The sequence below is a fragment of the Folsomia candida genome, unplaced genomic scaffold (assembly GCF_002217175.1).
Source record: "Folsomia candida strain VU population unplaced genomic scaffold, ASM221717v1 Fcan01_Sc028, whole genome shotgun sequence".
Classification (NCBI taxonomy): domain Eukaryota; kingdom Metazoa; phylum Arthropoda; class Collembola; order Entomobryomorpha; family Isotomidae; genus Folsomia; species Folsomia candida.
In genome coordinates, this window is record NW_019091220.1 from 1345242 (window position 1) to 1363498 (window position 18257).

Consider the following 18257-nt stretch of genomic DNA (forward strand, 5'->3'; position numbering starts at 1 on the left):
CATTCATTTATTACTATGTACATAATTCGGGGAAATTGTCACGGGGAGAGAGAGCAGCAACCAGTTTATACACAATTTATACACCACCACCAACGCCACGAACGAACGATGAGGAGGGAGAGCAGGGTCGAGAAAATGGGTCGAATTTTAGCAATAGTGATTAAAAAGTTTTACCAAAAAGTTCTCCACCACCTTTGAAACAAGTAGTGGAGAGATGGGGAATGGACAAATTGTTCCATCTCCATTGTCAAAGAGAGACGTCCCTCGTCGGTGCTTAGTCAAATACTTGCCAAGGACCATTTATCATATTTCAATGGGAACAGATGTGACTCGTGATTAGAGACAAATTGTGCAACAGATGAAGATTTCTCGCTCTCTAGCTCTTGGTTTTTGAGGGGGGAAAGGTCACTAGTATCACAACCCCAGAGGTATTTAATTAACATGAGGGATATCTACTTTCCCTCCACCACCACCGTGGAGGATTTTGGGTGAAAGTTGTAAGGCGGAGCCGACAGAAAGCAGGACATCTCCTCCAAAAATTTGGTGAAAGCCCACACGCTGTTGGAGAAAGTGGTGGCCAAAACCGTGTCTCTCACATCGCCCCCTGTGCAGCATTGTCTCGACGCAATCTCAATTTCCCTACACAGAAAATAGAGACGAGAGATTCTTGCTTCTCGCATATTCAGACAAAGCCCATGGTAAACTTTACTGGTAAAGTTTTTGGTAAAGAGGAGTTGCCTGGGGTGGAGTTAGCCAATGGAAAATTCAGGATCCTGAATGGCGCATAACACCATCCTTCGCTTACTTCACTCTCCTGGTAGAAGAGGCAATCGCATTACACTCCACACACCAGTCCTCTGAATCTCCTGCCCAAGTGCGCACCACGCCAGCGACCAACGCCACAGCAGAGACGAGCTATTGTTGAAAATACCTGTTTTTCTTCACAAGTGTGTGTGAACAAATTTTTCTGCTTTTTTTTCGGAAACACGACTTTGGAAAAGAAAAAGAAAAGTGAAAATAGTGGTAAAGTCAAGTTTCCGCACTGATTTTGGTGAGATTTTTTCAGTGAACACACAGTGTAATGTGATCGTGTTGGGAATTTCCCTGTCTGGATTTATTATTAAGAGAAGAAGAGAGAAAACCAGAGAAAATTCGACCTAATCGAGGTTGGTGTGTTGATTAAAATGTATTTATTTTTATCAATGTGCATATTATTAGATTTATTTCCTTTTCATTAGCATTTTTTTCTGTAGTAATAATGAAATAAAATACGTCTCATTTAATTCACCACTCGCTTAAAACAAGAACATGGTGAAATTTGCATAAAATGTTTTATTAATCAAAATCAGAGTTTATATGCACATGTCATTAGATTTAAAGAGTTTTTTTTATGGTGCTCCTCCCGGTTTTATATTATCGTGAAATGTGATAGAAAAAATTGTGTGTGTTTGAATAAAGGATTTTAGTTTGGATTTTACACGGTTTTCACATAATCGCAGAGTTGCACAGAGATATTATAAGAGACACGCGTTATAGATCCGGTTAGGAGCGTGGATACAGATTTTAGGATTGGAAATGGAAAAACATTAGTGAAAGTCTTTTTTTAGGGGGGACCCTTTTTCGTTTCCTACTGATAAATCGTCACTTTGTTAATTTAGCAGAGCAGCGTAGAGTTAGTGAGAGAGGAGTCGATTTTGTGTTTTATATTATCTCGCGAGTGCAGGAGGAGCAGAGATGAGACGGAAATTCTATTCCACAAATGAGACACGAAGAGAGTGGAGATGGTGTTTGATAAGGGAAATTCTATTAATTGAGCTAATTATTACTGAACTAAAAACTTCAGGTTAAATGGGTGATGATGGACTTCCGATCAGGCAATGGAAATGAAGACATGAAATATTTAATGCAATCACACCATCACCACAATCACGTCCCTTGGGATCCATGGGGACAGGTGAGTCGAGAGATTTTTCTATTTCTCTCCCCTTATTGAAAAACATTTTCTCCAAAATTCCCCACAGTACGGTCTGAATAGTCAAGTAACCTCCTCCCCATCGAACCCCCCCTCATCCTCCCTCCCACCCCCAGGTCACCACTCCGCCCCACACGCCCACTCCCACGGGGTTCCTAATTCCTCCTCCTCCAACAATTCCTCCTCCGCGGCTGCCCAGCACCATGCCGCCGCAGCCGCCGCCGCCGCTGCAGCCGCAGCCCAACAAAACAGTCAACACCATCCATGGTCACAGTCTTATCTCAACGGAGGGTCTCCCATCCAACACCAACATCACCACTACCCACACCCCATGAACGGGATCCCAATGAATGCCGGTAGGGACGAGATTTTTAGTGAAAAATAGTGAATTATTTGGAGAGAAAATAGAATTGTAAATCTCATAGGTCAAATCCACCCCTCCCTCCGCGACATTCGTGACCTTCACAATTCTTCACCTGGGAGCGGGATAATGGACGTTCGGGGTCACGGGGACATGGAGGAGGAAACCCCGACCTCGGATGATCTGGAAGCTTTTGCCAAACAATTCAAACAGAGGAGAATCAAGTTGGGCTTCACGCAGGCCGACGTCGGATTGGCTTTGGGTGAGACTTTTATTTCACTATTTTTCAGTTATTTTAGTAGTGGGGACTGAGAGAAAAACTACGACCTCAAAATGCAGGTACGCTGTACGGGAACGTGTTTAGCCAGACGACGATATGTCGTTTCGAGGCGCTGCAACTGAGCTTCAAAAATATGTGCAAGTTGAAACCCTTGTTACAAAAGTGGTTGGAGGAGGCGGATTCCACGACGGGCTCTCCCACCTCCATCGACAAAATTGCTGGTAAATCACTCATTCGATGTGTCACCAGGGCTTTTGTTACCTTTAATTAAAGCGTTGCATTTAGCTCAGGGACGAAAGAGGAAGAAACGCACCTCCATCGAAGTCTCCGTCAAAGGAGCCCTCGAACAACACTTCCACAAACAACCAAAACCCTCCGCTCAAGAAATCTCTCAACTCGCCGATTCCCTGCAGGTTTTTGCAATTTTTTCGTATTTTTTCTCGAGTAATTTTCGCATTGCCCCGTGATTATAATAAATTTGCATATCTAAAAATTTCCAGTTGGAGAAGGAAGTCGTCCGCGTCTGGTTTTGTAAGTTCTTTTTTCCCCACTTTCTCCCTCCCAATAGTGAATTATGTGTGAAAATCGCAAAAATCCAACAGGCAACCGCCGTCAAAAAGAAAAGCGGATGACTCCCCCGAACGTCCTCCCGGGTCAAGAAGGATTTGATGGTCAAGGTCAAATGTACAGTCATCAGCACATGTCGCCCCGGTCTCCGCCCATGTTGTCGCCTCAGCCACACCCGCCCCAGCAGCCGCCCCCACATTCACAGTCCCTCACGGCCCACTGACGTTTACTTCACAGCTACGAAAACTACAATTAATTAATAAAGTGAAGAGTGTGAAAAAAATAGGACTGATGATGGCCAGATTTTTACGCGACAAGAGAGGAAAAAAACACGTAATAACCATGGAGATTTACAGATTTGGTGCTCCTCTTTTAAAGAAAAAAATGAAAGACTTTTGATCCAAAAACCAAATTTTTATGTGCAACGAGTGAGTTTTTTTTATAATCTCTCGATTAATTTCCCTTTAATTTCTTAATTAAATTTGGCACACTGCTCAAAATTCGAGAAAAAAAAATTCCAACACACCCGAGAGAAAAAAAGGTAAGAAATGATTTTTTTCTTTTCTAAACTTTACATTTGTGCCAAAAAAGAAAAGTATCCCGTATCATTTACTAAGGAGAGGCATTTACTGAGAGATGATGAGAGGGAGGGCCCTTTGACTAGTCTTGTGAAAGCCAGCAAATTTTTTTATATAAGAAATTACGAGTTTATTAGTTTTTTCTCTTGATATAAATGATAGAAATTTATAGTTTGAGTTGTATATATATAAAATTGTGTCATCGTCGTCGTCGTCGTCGTGAAACTTCATTTTTGTGTGAAGGGTATTTAGCTTTAGTTATTTATATTTAAACAAAAAAGTAATTAATTTTATGCAACAAGTTTACAAAAATAAATATCCAATATCAACATCAGAGTGTGTAGAATTTTTCATGTGTTGCACATTTTTTTTATAAACAATGGGCACGCGTTTTATATATTTAGACGATGCAGAGAGATGTAGAGAAGCAGAGAGATATCCACAGTGGTTGGTCTCTAAAAGGGTGGGTGAGAGAGTTTAATCAAAAAAATTCCAGTGGTAGTCAATCCAACAGAGGAATACTTTTGGTATTGAACATTTTTCTTGGCTGAGGTCACACTTTTTCTATTCGCATGAGGTTGACAAATACGTGGTCTCTCTGTTCAGCTACTAGCAGCGTGTTTATTATAAGGAATGTGCAAAAGTTAACCCTCAAAATTTAGAGAATTTTATTTCCCCCCTTCGCTAAATATCTCTCTTCTCTCTTAGAGTTTGGATAAAATTCCCATGAAAAATCTAGCGAGAAACGGATCTCATGAGATGGGTGCCTTTTTGTATCAAAGATATTTTTTGCTCCATCCAAGGGGGGAGAGCGAGTATTAAATGGATTGAATAGGGTCAAAATCTCCACTATTATTATAAAGTAACAACACTCTGACCCAGTCACCTTTACACACAAGATCTTTTAACCAAGGTCTCTCTCTTCTACTCTACACACACCTGGATTCTCACCCCTCAGCAGCATCTCTCTTATTCTTACGTCTTCTCTCTCTCTACTGTGTGTGGAGGCATACACAAAAAAACATATTCTCGAGGTTACAGAGATTAGTTTTTGATATATTGGTCAGTGCATAAGAGAAAAAGGATTTTCTATATGTGTTAAAAAAAGGGTTCCCTTTTATGACAAGTAGTGTGTGTGTGTTTTTTCTCTGTATTCCGATCCGTGGGAATCATTTTTATCCAGTGGCATTTGATGGGAAAAAATATTGGTGACATTGAGAAGATTTTCTTTTATACAAGGTTTTTTTTTATTAAGAGAGAGAAAATCGGGAGGGCTAGAATTTAAATAACCATAACCTTGCTCTCAGAAGTAGCAACATATTTGCATCAGATTTTATATCATAATCTTTAATGCACAACTGTTTTCCAGCTTAAATTCATCTTAATTAACAATCCACCCACCACTACCAGCACCACTGCCCATTCCTCTCTCTATTACTTTTATATCTCGTATAGTAGAAATAATTTATGTGCATATAAATGCATCCACCTGGCTTTTACACACACACACTCACTGGCTGCAAGAGAAACCAGTCCAGTAAGTCTCCGTCCGTCCGTCCTTCTCTCCTATATAAGCTTTTATAAATTTCTGCCAAAAAATTCTGCCCCTCAAACATTCGCGTGCCCCCACCGACACAATGCGAGTTAGAGAAAGAGGGAATATTTCCAGCAGCAGCACCCCCCAGAAAAGCACCACCTAGAAGACTAGTTATTCGGTCGGTGTATAAAATGTATGTTATATAAAGTGACGTAACTAACTGCAGAGATGTGGAGAGAGAGAGAGAGAGGAAAAGAAGGAACGACCGACCCTCTGACACGAGCTGAATACCAAATAGGTCTCAAATACACTCTTTGGTTTGGAACCCTTCTCACTAGTTTTGCTTCGGCTAGAAGAGACCAAGCTCTAAGCCAAAGTCTTTTGCTTTTAAAACTATCCATCTCGGAGAAGCACGTTTCTTTAGCTCTCTGTGCTAGAAGTAGTGGAGAGAGAGAGAAGTTGGTATGGATGCATAAAATCATATATATTGTGTGGACTTATCTTTATATAAAGAAAATATCCAACCATTCCATCTCCTCCAAGCAGCCAAGCCAAGCTAGGAGCGAGTAGCGAGAGGTGGAGAGGAACAACTTACTCGCTCTCCCATTCAGGTCACGTCCGAAGAGACCAAATCTAAATTTTACGCGTATCCCCAGAAATGCATTTGTGCCCGGTTTTTTGGACCCCACTCCTCTCTCACTTCGACTTGGATGCTTTGGAGAAATGTGTATTTCGTTTGGAAATATATTCTCAGTTTTTAAGGAGAGAAAAAAAAATTAGTTAAGAAAAAAAAATTCATTCATAGGAAATTTTTACTAAGAACAGCAATTTGTGGTCTCTGTCTGTAATTTACTTCCATGCGACACACAATGATGATGCAGTTTCTTTCTTTTAAAGAACGCGTGCCCATATCGACTCGTTTCTGTCTCTGTGTGTGGTTTTTCTAGGTGTGTGTAGAACTTAAGAGATAGAAAAAAAATTCATACGAATCCAAAATAATCAAACATTTGACATTTTTTCGCACACATCCAACAACACTACATTAAAAATTATACTCTGTGTATATCAGCATTCCATTGTGTCACGGCACTCCCTTTTCTCTCTCTCTACACACATGACCACATGTTGTTATATACGAAGAAGAAGAAGAAGAACAAGTTAAAAAAGACGACGACTACATACGTTTGTTGGCCAGAAAATAATAATGCCTTTGGCTACAAACTCTTCTTCTTCTTCTTCATCGTCTAAAACACCATTTCATTTATACAACGAGTTTTACTTATATGATGATCGTTTGTGTGGTGATGATCGTGGTGGTGGTGATGGTGATGCGATGTGTGCGGATGATCATGTCTGGCGTGGCACAGTTTAATTCATTCAATAAATTGTTAAGTGGTGGAAAATTGAGATTTTTATGCTGCTTTTTTTGAGGGTAATTATTTTTTGGTGGTTTTTGTTATATTTTTGGTAGGGAAATGTTTTGGGGAAATTTTAGGGTCGAAAAATGTTTCAGAGTCGGTGTGGAGTCGGTCGGTCGGAGGAGAGAGAACGACGACGGAGGGAGAGAGTATTCCTTAAAAAAAGCTTCAAGTTCCAAAGAACGTGACCTGAAAGAAAAGTACCTTCCACACACACCAACCACCCCTCTCTAAAAGTCCAACAACTCTCCCCACCACCACCACCACCACTGACTCACAATAAGAAGAGAGAGAATAACACTCCGTTATAAAATATATATTTTAAATGCCAAAAAGTTGTCACAAAAGAGGAGAGAGAGAAAAAAAAGTTGTCTGCCAAAAACAGGTTGACGATTTGTGTGAGGTGAGAGTTTTTTGGGTATGAAGGTCAAATCGTCTGGGTGATTGGGAGTGAGTGAGAGGTGGTGGTGCAGAGGGGGGCAGTGGATAGGAAATTTGGGGGATGTATAAAAAAATGTAAATGTATGTGCATAAATTTTTGGAGAGGGGAGAAAGTTTTTTTAAGAGTTATTTAGGTGGGTTAGTTTAAAATCGTGGTTTAACTGGGGGGCATGGATCCAAGATCCAAGTGGGGGGCAACGATTCTCTTTCACCCCACCCACCAGAAAAAAGACAATTTTGTTAATGTCCCTCATGAGGATTTACACACACAGTCGACTGCATTTCGTCTACTTTTCCTCTCTCTCTCTCTTCAGAGTCAACAAAGATAATCATGATTTTTTTGACGATATAAATTGGGTTGACTCTTTTTTTTGGGGAACTTTCACACACTGAGCTCCGCCGTCGCCGTCCTGTTTTCTAATAAAATGCAAAACTCTGACGGAAAGGAAGGAGAGAGGAAATGGGTCCCTTTGGACGTGTTGTATAACCCGTTCCTTTCTCTCTCCAGTTCTCTTATCAATTTCGGAATTAAGTTTTTTAGACCAAAAATATAATTTAAAAATAGCCAAATGGGATGCTGGGTAGTTGGAGAGATATAGAGAGGGGAGGACACGATGGGTGTGTATTTTTTTTCTTTGAGGGGGGTGAATTGAATCAATTAATGCAACCGGTCTCTTGGGTGTGATTTTATAAAGAGTATGGAACTTTGAGACAAGGAGAGAGGAATTATTATTTGAATTAAGAGAGAGAAAGTGGGGTTTGTATGGAGGGAAAACCTGTTGGTATTGGCAGTAATTTTTTTAAGGGAATCATTAGCTTTCGATACTTTTAAGACATCATTACAATTAAATTAATTAACAATCCATCGCAAAAAACCTCGTCACCAAAAACGTCACTAAAAAAAATCCTCCATACTCTCCATAAAAAGACAACCACCTTTCAACCTTTTTCTCCATCTCCTTGCCCTTCTCCTTATTTCTCTCCCTTATTTGAATATTCAAGACTTTCTCTTCCCTTTCACCACTCGCACTCTCTCACCGCTCCTCCTTCTCTCCTTCTCTCCTCTCAAAAACATGGAAATATCATCACCAACCACACGAAGAAGACTCACTTGTTCTCCTTTCACTGTCTCCACTCTATCTTTCTCTTCTTCTTCTCCTTTCTCTCATTTGCATTTGTAGAGAGTCGTGTCTGAGAAATGGGAAGATCGATCCGCACTCACCGCATCACCACCACCACCGACAAAACTCTATAACGACTCTGTCTCTCTCTTGCCTAAAAACAAATTCCCGTCTCCCTCTCATTAGGGAAACCACACCCCTTTTCAACACACACATAACCTCACATATGGTATATCGGGTGAACATCTGCCGTCCTCACTGATTTCTTTTTCACACTGCTCCGAAGGCTAATTGACCAACAGCAGATGACAAATTTGACTCGTTTTGTGTGTATGGATTGCGTTTGGAGGATATATTTTATTGATGGGGCTTTAATTGTGCAGGGATGGTGTGGGGAGTTAGGTTTTTTTCAGGAGTGGTTCAATGGAAATCGGTGAGGATCTAATGGAAAGTTAAAATTTGGCTTTGGTTTAAAATAAAAAAATGATTAAAAATTGTGTAAGATTATTAATTTTTGCATCAAAAAAGTGCATATTACTCGCATAACCCATAAATTAATCTCTCCCACAATTCTCTTCTGAACTGCACAAATGCACTCTCAATATTTTGGGCAATATATCGGGATCATTCATCATCTCTCTCCCCCCACACGACCCAGCACCACCAGCACCGACGACGAAATCTTCCCATCACAAAAAGTCACACACGCGTCAGTCCCTTTTTTTCTCTAGAAATCAACATGGCCAATAAAATGTTGCATTTGACAAAAGTTGCACATGCACAATAATTCCCAGTCACACCACCAACGACCCACCACCGATCCTGGAACAATGGAAATATATCAACGGGTGTCGTACCGCTCTGTCAATATTATACGGCCAATTTTAGGGGGTAGTAGTGGAAATATTAAGAGATGAATGAGCCGTGTGTGGATGGATGGATGGATATAAAAAAAGGTAATTTTTTATTGTATTTTTAGGTTGTATTGTATTTTTACATAAATTTTAAAATTTGGGTTTAAACTTGGCAGTAAATATTTCATACTTCATAGTTTCATTTTACTAACTTTACTTTTCATTTTACTCATTTCAATTAAAATGTAAAAGTTTACATGCAAATAGTTTGTTCATTTTACACAAATATTTTTAGTGACTTTTCCTCATTTCAATTAAGAATTTGTTTAGGTTATTTAAAAGAAATCAATTAATTCAATTACTAATTAAAATGTCAAAGTTGACATTCAAATCGTTTGTAAAATCCAATTTTGTGTATTCATTTTTGGCCATTTTACAAGTTTTAACATAAAATTTGCAGTAACCTTTCCTCATTTGAATTAAGAATTTTTGATGTCCTTTTTAATAAAGCTGCTAAATAACTGGAGATTTTATCATTATATATGTTTTAGTGAGTTTTGCTAATTTTCATGTTATAAGTCTTTTTATAAATCTGCTAAATAGCTCATTTTAGGTGAATTTTATGGTAATTTTCAGGGTGCATAAACACGGTAAGTATTTCATAATTTCTTCAAATAACTAATTAAATATGCATCTTCTTTTAAACCTTTCAAACAATAGTTTAAAATAAAATAATATCCATCCAGTAACTTTTACTCATTTCAATTAAGAAATTGTTATCAATCAGCTAAATAAATGGAGAGTTAATGGGTATTTAATACTTTTGTAGTAACGTTTACTCATTTCCATTTACACGTTTTTTTTAAACTTTTCTTTAATTTTACGCAGCAAATTCTTTCAGAAGTTATGCAGTTTCCTAAAATTTATGCATTTAAACAACTAAACCAATTTAAAATAAAATAATCTCCATCCGCATCCCCATTAATTAATCACCACCGATTTCCCCCACAAAAAAAACCCCACCACCATTAATTACCCCCTCCTCAAAAAAACTTCCCTCACCTAAAAATTATCACCTCCCACGACCACCACCACTACAAATATCTTGTCTCCGTATAAAGCTCATTTCCTTGCCCATCATCTCCCTCCTCCTCATCCTCCAATCTCCATCCTCCTTTCTCTCTCCCACTTTCACTCCCACCACCACCCACCCAACCACTTCCTCTCTCCTTCTCTCTCTCTCTCCACCACCACCAACTTTCCAGGAGCAGCATCAACAAAACTGCATTGTCCGGATGCACCGGAATATCATTTGCATCTTATTGGATGACTTTTCACACACACACAAATCGATAGGTTTTTCTGGTTGCCTCAAAATAAAGGCGACTTTGTGGGGGTGATTTTTTGCAGCATTTCCATGAATATTCCTGAGCGGAGATGCGGAGCTCCCCCAAAAAGAAACACACGTAAATATATCGACATCTCATCTCATCTGCATTGCAAATTAGCCTGAAAAGAGAAGAGACGGAGTGGAAAGGGGAAAAATTCAGCGTCGTCCCCACTGAATTGGAGAGAGAAAGAAAATAATGCAATTTTTTTGTAGGGAATTTGGAGAGAAGAGAAAAGAAATGGTTAATTAGGTTTTTGTAAGAGTGGTCGTGAGATATGGATTAAGAAAAATTGGTGGACAAGAATTGTCACTTTTTAGTAAATAAATAGTAAAAATGCATAGAAGCCACCTCCTCTATTGAACCACCACCACTGCAGAGCCAAAAAGGAAGACGCCACCACCTACTGGAAGAGATTTGTAGCTTTTCTCTACGTGGAAATCCTTTGTCTCCCTTACTCACTGGACTCCAAAAGGTAATCAGAAAAATTAAGTAAATCATCCCCAAAAACTATTACCCAACTTGCCACCCCAAATTTTATAACCCACAAACCCTCTCTCTCATACCACCACCAATTTAAAAAACAAAACCCCAGCAGCACACATCAATTAAAAGTGAAACTCTCTTCTTTATACAAACCAATTGTTTCCCTCTCCTATTCGCACATGCAATCCTTTCTTCTAATTGATCAACTTGACTCAATTTCGCCACAAAAATCGCGTAATCCTTTTATTCCCTTTGGTCGTGTGTAACTCTGTTTGTTCCTTTTTTTGGGTTGTTTTTCTTTAAAACTACAAAAATTGCATCCACCCGTCTATAAATACTGGGGAGCAGAGGGAAGAGAGCGTCACTCACTTTCCACTTCACACTTCACTCTCGGCTCCTAGTAAGTCTAACGTTTTTTAGTTTAATTAAAATGAAGCTCCTCCTCGTCTTCTGCTGCTGCTGGATGGGTGCGTTTTTTTTATAATTCCTAAAAAGTGTGTATATTTTTACGTAAAAATTATCCACACAGCGATCGCCACGGCATCGACCACACCAACCACGACGAAGGAGACCGAATCCACGGAATCCACCCCAAAAGAATCCGCAGACGACACTCCACGACCCAAGCGAGGTTTCGGTGGTGGTGGCGGCGGGGGTGGTTACTCTAACGTTGGTGGGTATGGATCCACCGGGGGAGCGGCGGCTATTGCTCAACAGGCTGCTAATCAGGCTAAAGCGGCGCAGGCTGCACAGGGAGCGGCTTCCTATCAGGCTGCTCAACAAGCCTCGGCGACCTTGGCGGCGCAGGCTTCTCAGGCGGGTGAGTCTTTCAAAATTGGGTTTTTAGGGGAGGGTTCTAAATTATTGTGTGTAAAATAGCCCAACAAGCCCAAGCTGTCGTGGCTGCTAAGCAAGCCCAGGCTGCTCAAATCACACAAGCTGCTCAGGCTGCGCAGGCGTGAGTTTTTGAATTATTAATTTTTAGTGGGTGGGTGGATTACGAAATTCTAATAATTTATAAAAACAGTGCCGCACAAGCTGAGGCCACCTTAGCAGCGCAAGTCTCGCAAGCTGTTCAAGCTGTGGAATCCACCAAAGTCCAGGCTATTCAACAAGCTCAGGCTTTACAGGCCGCGGCCCAGGCTGCGCAGAATCATGCGGCGCAGGTAGAGTTACGAGTTCTGTAATTGTTAATTAAGAGCATCATAAAATAAGTTCTGAAACATCCCACAGGCCGCCGCCGCCCTGCAAGCGATCCAGAACGTGCAGGCCGCTCAGGCTCAAATGGCTTATCAAGCCCAACAGAATGCTCAAGCTCTCGCTGCCAAACAACAAGCCTCGCTCGCGGACTTGGCCGGAGCGCAGAACGCCGCGAACAAGGCTTCCTCCGCTGCCGCGCAGGCGCAGTCCAACGTGAGTCTTTAAATTAATTAATTAATTGGTAATTAAATTAACCTAAACTAATTTTCCTTAGGTCCGAGGCTACGGACACGGCCACTAAAAAATCCCCACCCCCCCCAAGAAATGAATAAATTCTATAATATTTTTATTATATAAAGAGAAAAGTGTCTAAATTCCATATTTATTTTTAAATAATCTAAAACTGCATCTCTCATCAGTAGTCATCTTGGTCGACCAGGGTGAGGTCTTCTAGTCGCTGCTGCAGGGATGGACCCATGGCCGTGAACACCGTCGAGAAATAGTCTTTTACGTTCACTTCCTCTTTGGAGGATCGGACCAGGAAGGGGTGTTGGAGGAGGCGCGAGTACTTTGGGCGCTGGAGCTCGTCCTTTATTAAACTGTGAAATTATATTAGAGATTCGTTATTTTCGATAATTTCTCTATCGGATCGGATTTATTATGCGTCGGTTTATGCTCGGGAGTCGTCATGTCATTAATAGTTGTCACTTTGCGTGGGAGGAAAGCATAAACCGGGCATTTAAGCATAATAATTGACCCTCACCAAGTATTAACAAAGGAGACGAATTCCGGGGTGAAGCTCATCCCGTTCATGACGGGGACGAGTTGTGGCGGATCCCCCTGCACCACCTGACACAGTTGCTCGAATATCGAGTTCCATTTCGGATAGGGGAACGTTCCTGCAGTCGCGTTTTTTAATTATTTTGTGAATTTACTAATCACCATTATTTCAAATTACCCGTGGAAATCTCAAACAGCGTGATCCCCAGGGACCACACATCGCTCCGGATGTCGTACCCCCGCGCGGAGGAGGGGTCGATCCTCTCGGGCTGTCATTTCAATAATTATTAATTACATGCTATTACTGATTATAAATAAGTGACCCACCGCCATGTAGGGCCTGCACCCGGCATCCCTGCTCTGCGCGATGGAGTCCACCAGCTGCCCGCTGATCCCGAAATCACAGAGTTTAATGTTGCCTTGTCTGTCGAGGAGGATGTTGGAGGGTTTTATGTCACGGTGGATGATACGGAGCGAGGCGTGCAGGTAGTTCAGGGCGTGGACCACCGCCAGGGCAACCTTTCCTATCACTGTAAGGGAGCGGTTAGCGAATATTCTATTAGTGAATAAAGTTTTAATTAAGGATTCTAACCATTCTCTGGGACCCTCTCCTTCATCCGCCGGTAGACGAACTTGTAGAACTGGTCGAGGCTGGCGTCCATGAGTTCCATGCAGATCCAGCAGTCGCCCTCCTTGAATATCGCACCGTAGAATCCCACGATGAAGGGGCACGAGTTGCTCTTCATCACCACCTGCGATTATTTATTATTAATTGATTATCGGTTTATGCTAATAAATTAAGTGAGTTCACCTCCAAGTCCATCATCAATTTCTTCTGCTCCCTCTCGTCCACGGTGCAGCGGATCCGCTTCACCGCGATGGGCGTGGCGGACTTGGTGTGCAGCACTGTGTTACACAATCAATCCATGTTAAACACAACTAAAAAATAATTAATACCAACTCACTCTTGTTAACCGTCCCATAGGCCCCCCTCCCGATCTCCCCAAAGTCCTCCAAGTCCTCCGAAGTGAAATCAAACGTCAATTCCGGTGATATCTTAAGCTTCCCCGACGTTTCCAGCCCCGACGTGGCTTTGAAATGGTCCAGGGTTTGTCCACCTCCACTCGGAGTCGTTCCTCCACCGAATTGACTCTTTGCCGTAGAGGTGGTGGGCGTCAAGCTCATGGGTTTTTTATTAGTGGGTCCGCTGGTGTCGAGGGAGAGAGGAGCGGGTTTGATGGTGAGTTGCGAGCTGAAGTCGGATAGGGGAGAGGATAGTGGAGAGGTGGTGCATGGGGTGGTGGTGGATGGAGTGGTGTTGGTGGGCGGCGGAGGGGTGAAGGCAGCGGCGGGGTTGAAGTTGAGACGTTTGAGGGTTATGTGGGGAGGGGTGGGGCGGGTGCAAGTGGTTGTTGTGGTGGAGTGTGGAGTGGAGCCTGTGTGGATAATAAATTGTTAATTAGTTGATAAGGAAATGGAATACAGAGCGCATACCCGTCTCCCCGTCCTGCTCCATGCTGAGTCCCGAAGTGCTGGCGGTGGGCGTCGTGGGTGAGTCGATTATCATGGGGTCCATTTTTTTTATTTAAAAATTATTTTTCAGAAAAAAATTATCTTGACAGCCGAGTAGTTGGAGAAATGTTGGGAAATATTGAGAGAGGAGTTTGTAGTCGGCGCTGCGGGTGGAGGGATCGAGATGAGATGAGATTTTGAGAGGGTGAGATTTCTTGGATTTTTTGGCGATCGAGTGTGGGATGGACGGGAAATTGTTGGAAATTTTAGATAATTCTTAAAATTTGCGAATGTTTTTTTTAGGAAACGTGGAAATTTTTTGGATGATTAAATTTTCTAGGAATTTCCAAAACGAAATTTTTATTTTTTATTTTCACAAAAAAATTAGCAATTAAATTAAAAATTAAGAATTAAAAAAAACCACACCCAGGAAAAAAATTCTGCTAAAATTCTTTAAAAAAAACCCCTAAACATCAACTAAATAAATCCACGAGAAATAAACAACATGCGCGTGGTGCAGTGGCTTTGCTAAATTTTTTCACATCCTCCACTCCACACTCACTCACTCTCACTCTCCACGGCTGATCTTGATCCGTACACCAAAACACACCCATTGAAAATAATACACAAACGCACACGAGAATCTCGATAAGCACTCGGTCTCTAGAGTAGTTTAGTCGAAAGAAAAATGTGTCGAACCTAGAGGAAAATCCTACACCAAAAGAAGAGAAAAGAGAGAGATGGGCAACTCCCTGGGGAACTTGTCCTCGTCGTCGTCGAATCAGGTATTTTTTTTAAAATTTAACCCTTTACTGACTGATCATTAGCACAACTAACTAATAATAAACTATCCACAGCGGATAAGCGACGTGACCCGCGAGAAAGTGATGGAGTTGTTCTACGTCCTCCGAGCTAACCCAAAAGTCTCGATAAACAAGATCGACGGCCTCCTCTGCATCATTCCCAAGGTGAAAATTATTCCACTCTCAACTAACTTAATTCTTAATTAACTAACCACTCTTACCTACTCTCTCTCCTAGAACGAAAACATCCTCTGCGTGACGGACTCCTCTGGCTACAACATCCTCCAAAAAACGGTCAGCCTCAACCACATTGAGATCGTCCGCTGGATTTTATCCCGCTCCAACGTGGACGTTAATCGAGGGTCCTGCTCACTCCCACTGCACATTGCTTGCTACAAAGGGTATAAGGAGTTGGTGGAGATGATGGTGCATAAATATAGGGCGAGGTGAGGTTTGACTATTAGATAAGTGGCGATATTTTATTAAAAATCGCATTTTTCTCTGCAGGGTCGACCTAGAATTCCGGATGTGCTGGCCAGGTGAGAAACCCACAATAATCTAGTAGTAATTCCACTAATATAACTAATCCCCTTAGGTCCACACCACATAAACTGCGAGCAACGGAGTCACAACTGCATCACCCTGGACCACCACCTCCCCCGCCTCGACCGCTCCAGTGACAAGTTGCAGAATGCGATTTACTACGCGATCGACGGGGATCATCCAATAATTTTAGACATGTTGCTGCAGAAGGGGGACGAGACCTGGTTGCCCTGGTACGAGGCGAATTTTAGGCACCAGAAGAGGCCCCTCCTTCACGTGAGTGTTACTTAAATTAGGTTATTAGTGTTATTTATATAATAATTTGGAGTGTGCACAGGTGGCCTGCGAGCGAGGCGCCTGGGCCTGTGTTCAATTCCTGATAAACGAGCGGGGGGATGAGATCAACCAACTCTTCGATGAATACTTCCCCATCCATCACGCTGTCCTACACGATGTCAAATTCTCCATGAGTCTCCTCGCCGCGGGGGCCCTGGCCACGGTATTTTATTCATTTTAACGTGTTTATCAGGAACTATAATCGTAAATTTAACGTAGGTCCGCACCGCCACGGAGAACATGTCCGCCCTGCACGTGTTATTCTACCGCAAACGGGGCTCCGCAGAGGACGCCTTGATAACGACGAAATTATTACTCGATCACGGGATGAGGGAAATGATCAATGAGCCGGACTCCTTAGGGAACACGGTGTTGCACACGATCATTGTGAGATATGCGCTGGAGGAGTCCAGGTTTTCGCTGTATCAGGAGTACACTCCGTGGACCAAGTGGTAAATTAGGCTTTATTGGTTAGTGGGTAAAAAAATAACTTTTGAATAATGCAGGGACGTCCTCCACCTGGTCCGCTACCTCCTCCAGCAAGGGGCCCGACCCTCCATAAACCAAGCGGGGAACTCGGCCCTCGCCTGTGTCCTGAGGCATGTGAGGGATTGGGAGTTTAGATACGAGTTGTTGTCCATGCTGTTGCAGGAGGGTGAGTCGTGGTTTATTTAAATTAGTGATAATTAACTAATTGATACTTCCAAAAGGCGGCGACCCGAACGTCGTGGGCCGAGACGGCTCCGTTCCCTTGATGGTCTGCCTCGTCCCTCTGATCAACAAGGACCTCCTTCACAACTTTACTCACAACATGAAGGTCTGTTTCTATTAACTATTTGTCGATTTCTTAATAAATTAATAAATCCACTTAGGTCTTCTACCTGAACTGCATCCGCATTTTGCTGAAACACGGCGCCCAAGTGAACTGCTCCTCCCGCACCCACCTCACCCCTCTCCACGTCCTCATGTTCGCTGCGAGCGAGTACATGGGGCTCATGCAGTCGGAGGAGAAGAGGGCCAGTTTCGGTAATTTTTATTAGTTTTGCATGGGAAATATAGAGTAAATATCCAATTTCTTCCTTGCAGAATTCATCCGCCAACTATTAGAATTACTACTCTCATGGGGCCTGAACCCGAACATCGCCCTGGGCGGGTCTCGAACCCAGCATATTTTGTTGTCCTTGTTGGAGTTGGTCAACCTCGTGAGGAACCCGAGTGATTTGGACTATGTTTTCGATTTGACTCTCACGCTTATTCAGGTGGGATTGGTTTTTATGGGGTGTTTTTAAGGTGCTAATAAGTGGTTATAATTGCAGCACGGGGCCAACGTGGACATTGACATTTCGATGCCGGACATGATCTGCCACAGTCAGTCCAGTTTTTTCCTCAAGAAGTCCAGCAATAAGGTGGGTCTGCTGTTATTAATTGGTGGCAATTGACTAACTGGAGGTGAATCACAGGTGCTGTACTACTACATCCAGTGGTTGTGCAAAAAGGAGCACCTCCTCCTCGACCCGGAAAAGAGATTCGCTAAAATCATCAAGCTCTACGCCATGTGCATGAATCACAGGTGAGTTTATTGTTAATTGGATAGGTGGAGGGTCTCATAATCTATTAAAAACCTGTAAAAAAATCTTTAAATTCCCCCAGAGCGCTGTACACCACCCTGAAACTGCTCCACACCCAGTCGGCCATCGTTCCTGTGCGAACCTCCCTCTGCTCCACGCTAAAAGAGCTCTACACCAAACCCAGGAGTCTCATGGTAGCATTTTTAAATACAATTTCCATACAAAAATTCCCCACCAACTAAACTAACAAACTCCATCCAAAATTGCAGTCCCAATGCCGCCTGGTGATCTACCGCTCCCTCCAACGCTCCCCAGGAAAGTACATCTCAAAACTGACCCTCCCCCCGCCGCTGGTCAAGTATTTAATGGGCTTCGAATAATCTCACGCCCACGCCGCTCCACGTCAATTTTTATATGTGTGTAATTTCTGTGATAATAAAGATATTTAATCCTGAGCTACGTCATAGGAGAGGAGAGTTTATAGTGGCGGAATGGTGGAGGTGAGATGTGAG

At 42.3% G+C, this 18257-nt stretch overlaps 4 protein-coding genes across 4 annotated transcripts; 3 read left to right on the top strand and 1 right to left on the bottom strand.

The window, feature by feature from the left end:
* The first annotated feature begins 838 nt into the window (after window positions 1–838).
* On the top strand, window positions 839–4094 carry LOC110859821 (POU domain protein CF1A). Its single transcript, XM_022108819.2, has 8 exons — window positions 839–1166; window positions 1844–1954; window positions 2022–2328; window positions 2398–2595; window positions 2673–2834; window positions 2899–3026; window positions 3114–3144; window positions 3216–4094. The coding sequence occupies exons 2-8, from the start codon at window positions 1856–1858 to the stop codon at window positions 3401–3403; spliced, it is 1113 nt and encodes a 370-aa protein (XP_021964511.1). The 5' UTR covers window positions 839–1166; window positions 1844–1855; the 3' UTR covers window positions 3404–4094.
* Window positions 4095–11323: 7229 nt separating this feature from the next.
* On the top strand, window positions 11324–12568 carry LOC110859795 (glycine, alanine and asparagine-rich protein). The gene is made up of 6 exons (XM_022108788.2): window positions 11324–11470; window positions 11533–11823; window positions 11883–11961; window positions 12031–12169; window positions 12237–12416; window positions 12478–12568. The coding sequence occupies exons 1-6, from the start codon at window positions 11434–11436 to the stop codon at window positions 12502–12504; spliced, it is 753 nt and encodes a 250-aa protein (XP_021964480.1). The 5' UTR covers window positions 11324–11433; the 3' UTR covers window positions 12505–12568.
* LOC110859794 (dual specificity mitogen-activated protein kinase kinase 4) lies at window positions 12533–14797 on the bottom strand. Its single transcript, XM_022108786.2, has 8 exons — window positions 14478–14797; window positions 13949–14419; window positions 13795–13889; window positions 13576–13735; window positions 13311–13513; window positions 13162–13252; window positions 12967–13102; window positions 12533–12802 (listed from the first exon to the last, which is right to left on the bottom strand). Exons 1-8 carry the CDS (start codon window positions 14557–14559, stop codon window positions 12619–12621), a joined length of 1422 nt encoding a protein of 473 aa, XP_021964478.1. The 5' UTR covers window positions 14560–14797; the 3' UTR covers window positions 12533–12618.
* Window positions 14798–14906: 109 nt separating this feature from the next.
* Window positions 14907–18200, top strand: LOC110859796 (ankyrin-3). Its single transcript, XM_022108789.2, has 15 exons — window positions 14907–15280; window positions 15353–15463; window positions 15536–15744; window positions 15806–15837; window positions 15894–16117; window positions 16179–16340; window positions 16397–16629; window positions 16684–16832; window positions 16888–16994; window positions 17050–17203; window positions 17264–17436; window positions 17494–17583; window positions 17638–17747; window positions 17828–17939; window positions 18015–18200. The coding sequence occupies exons 1-15, from the start codon at window positions 15236–15238 to the stop codon at window positions 18123–18125; spliced, it is 2022 nt and encodes a 673-aa protein (XP_021964481.1). The 5' UTR covers window positions 14907–15235; the 3' UTR covers window positions 18126–18200.
* Window positions 18201–18257: the final 57 nt, after the last annotated feature.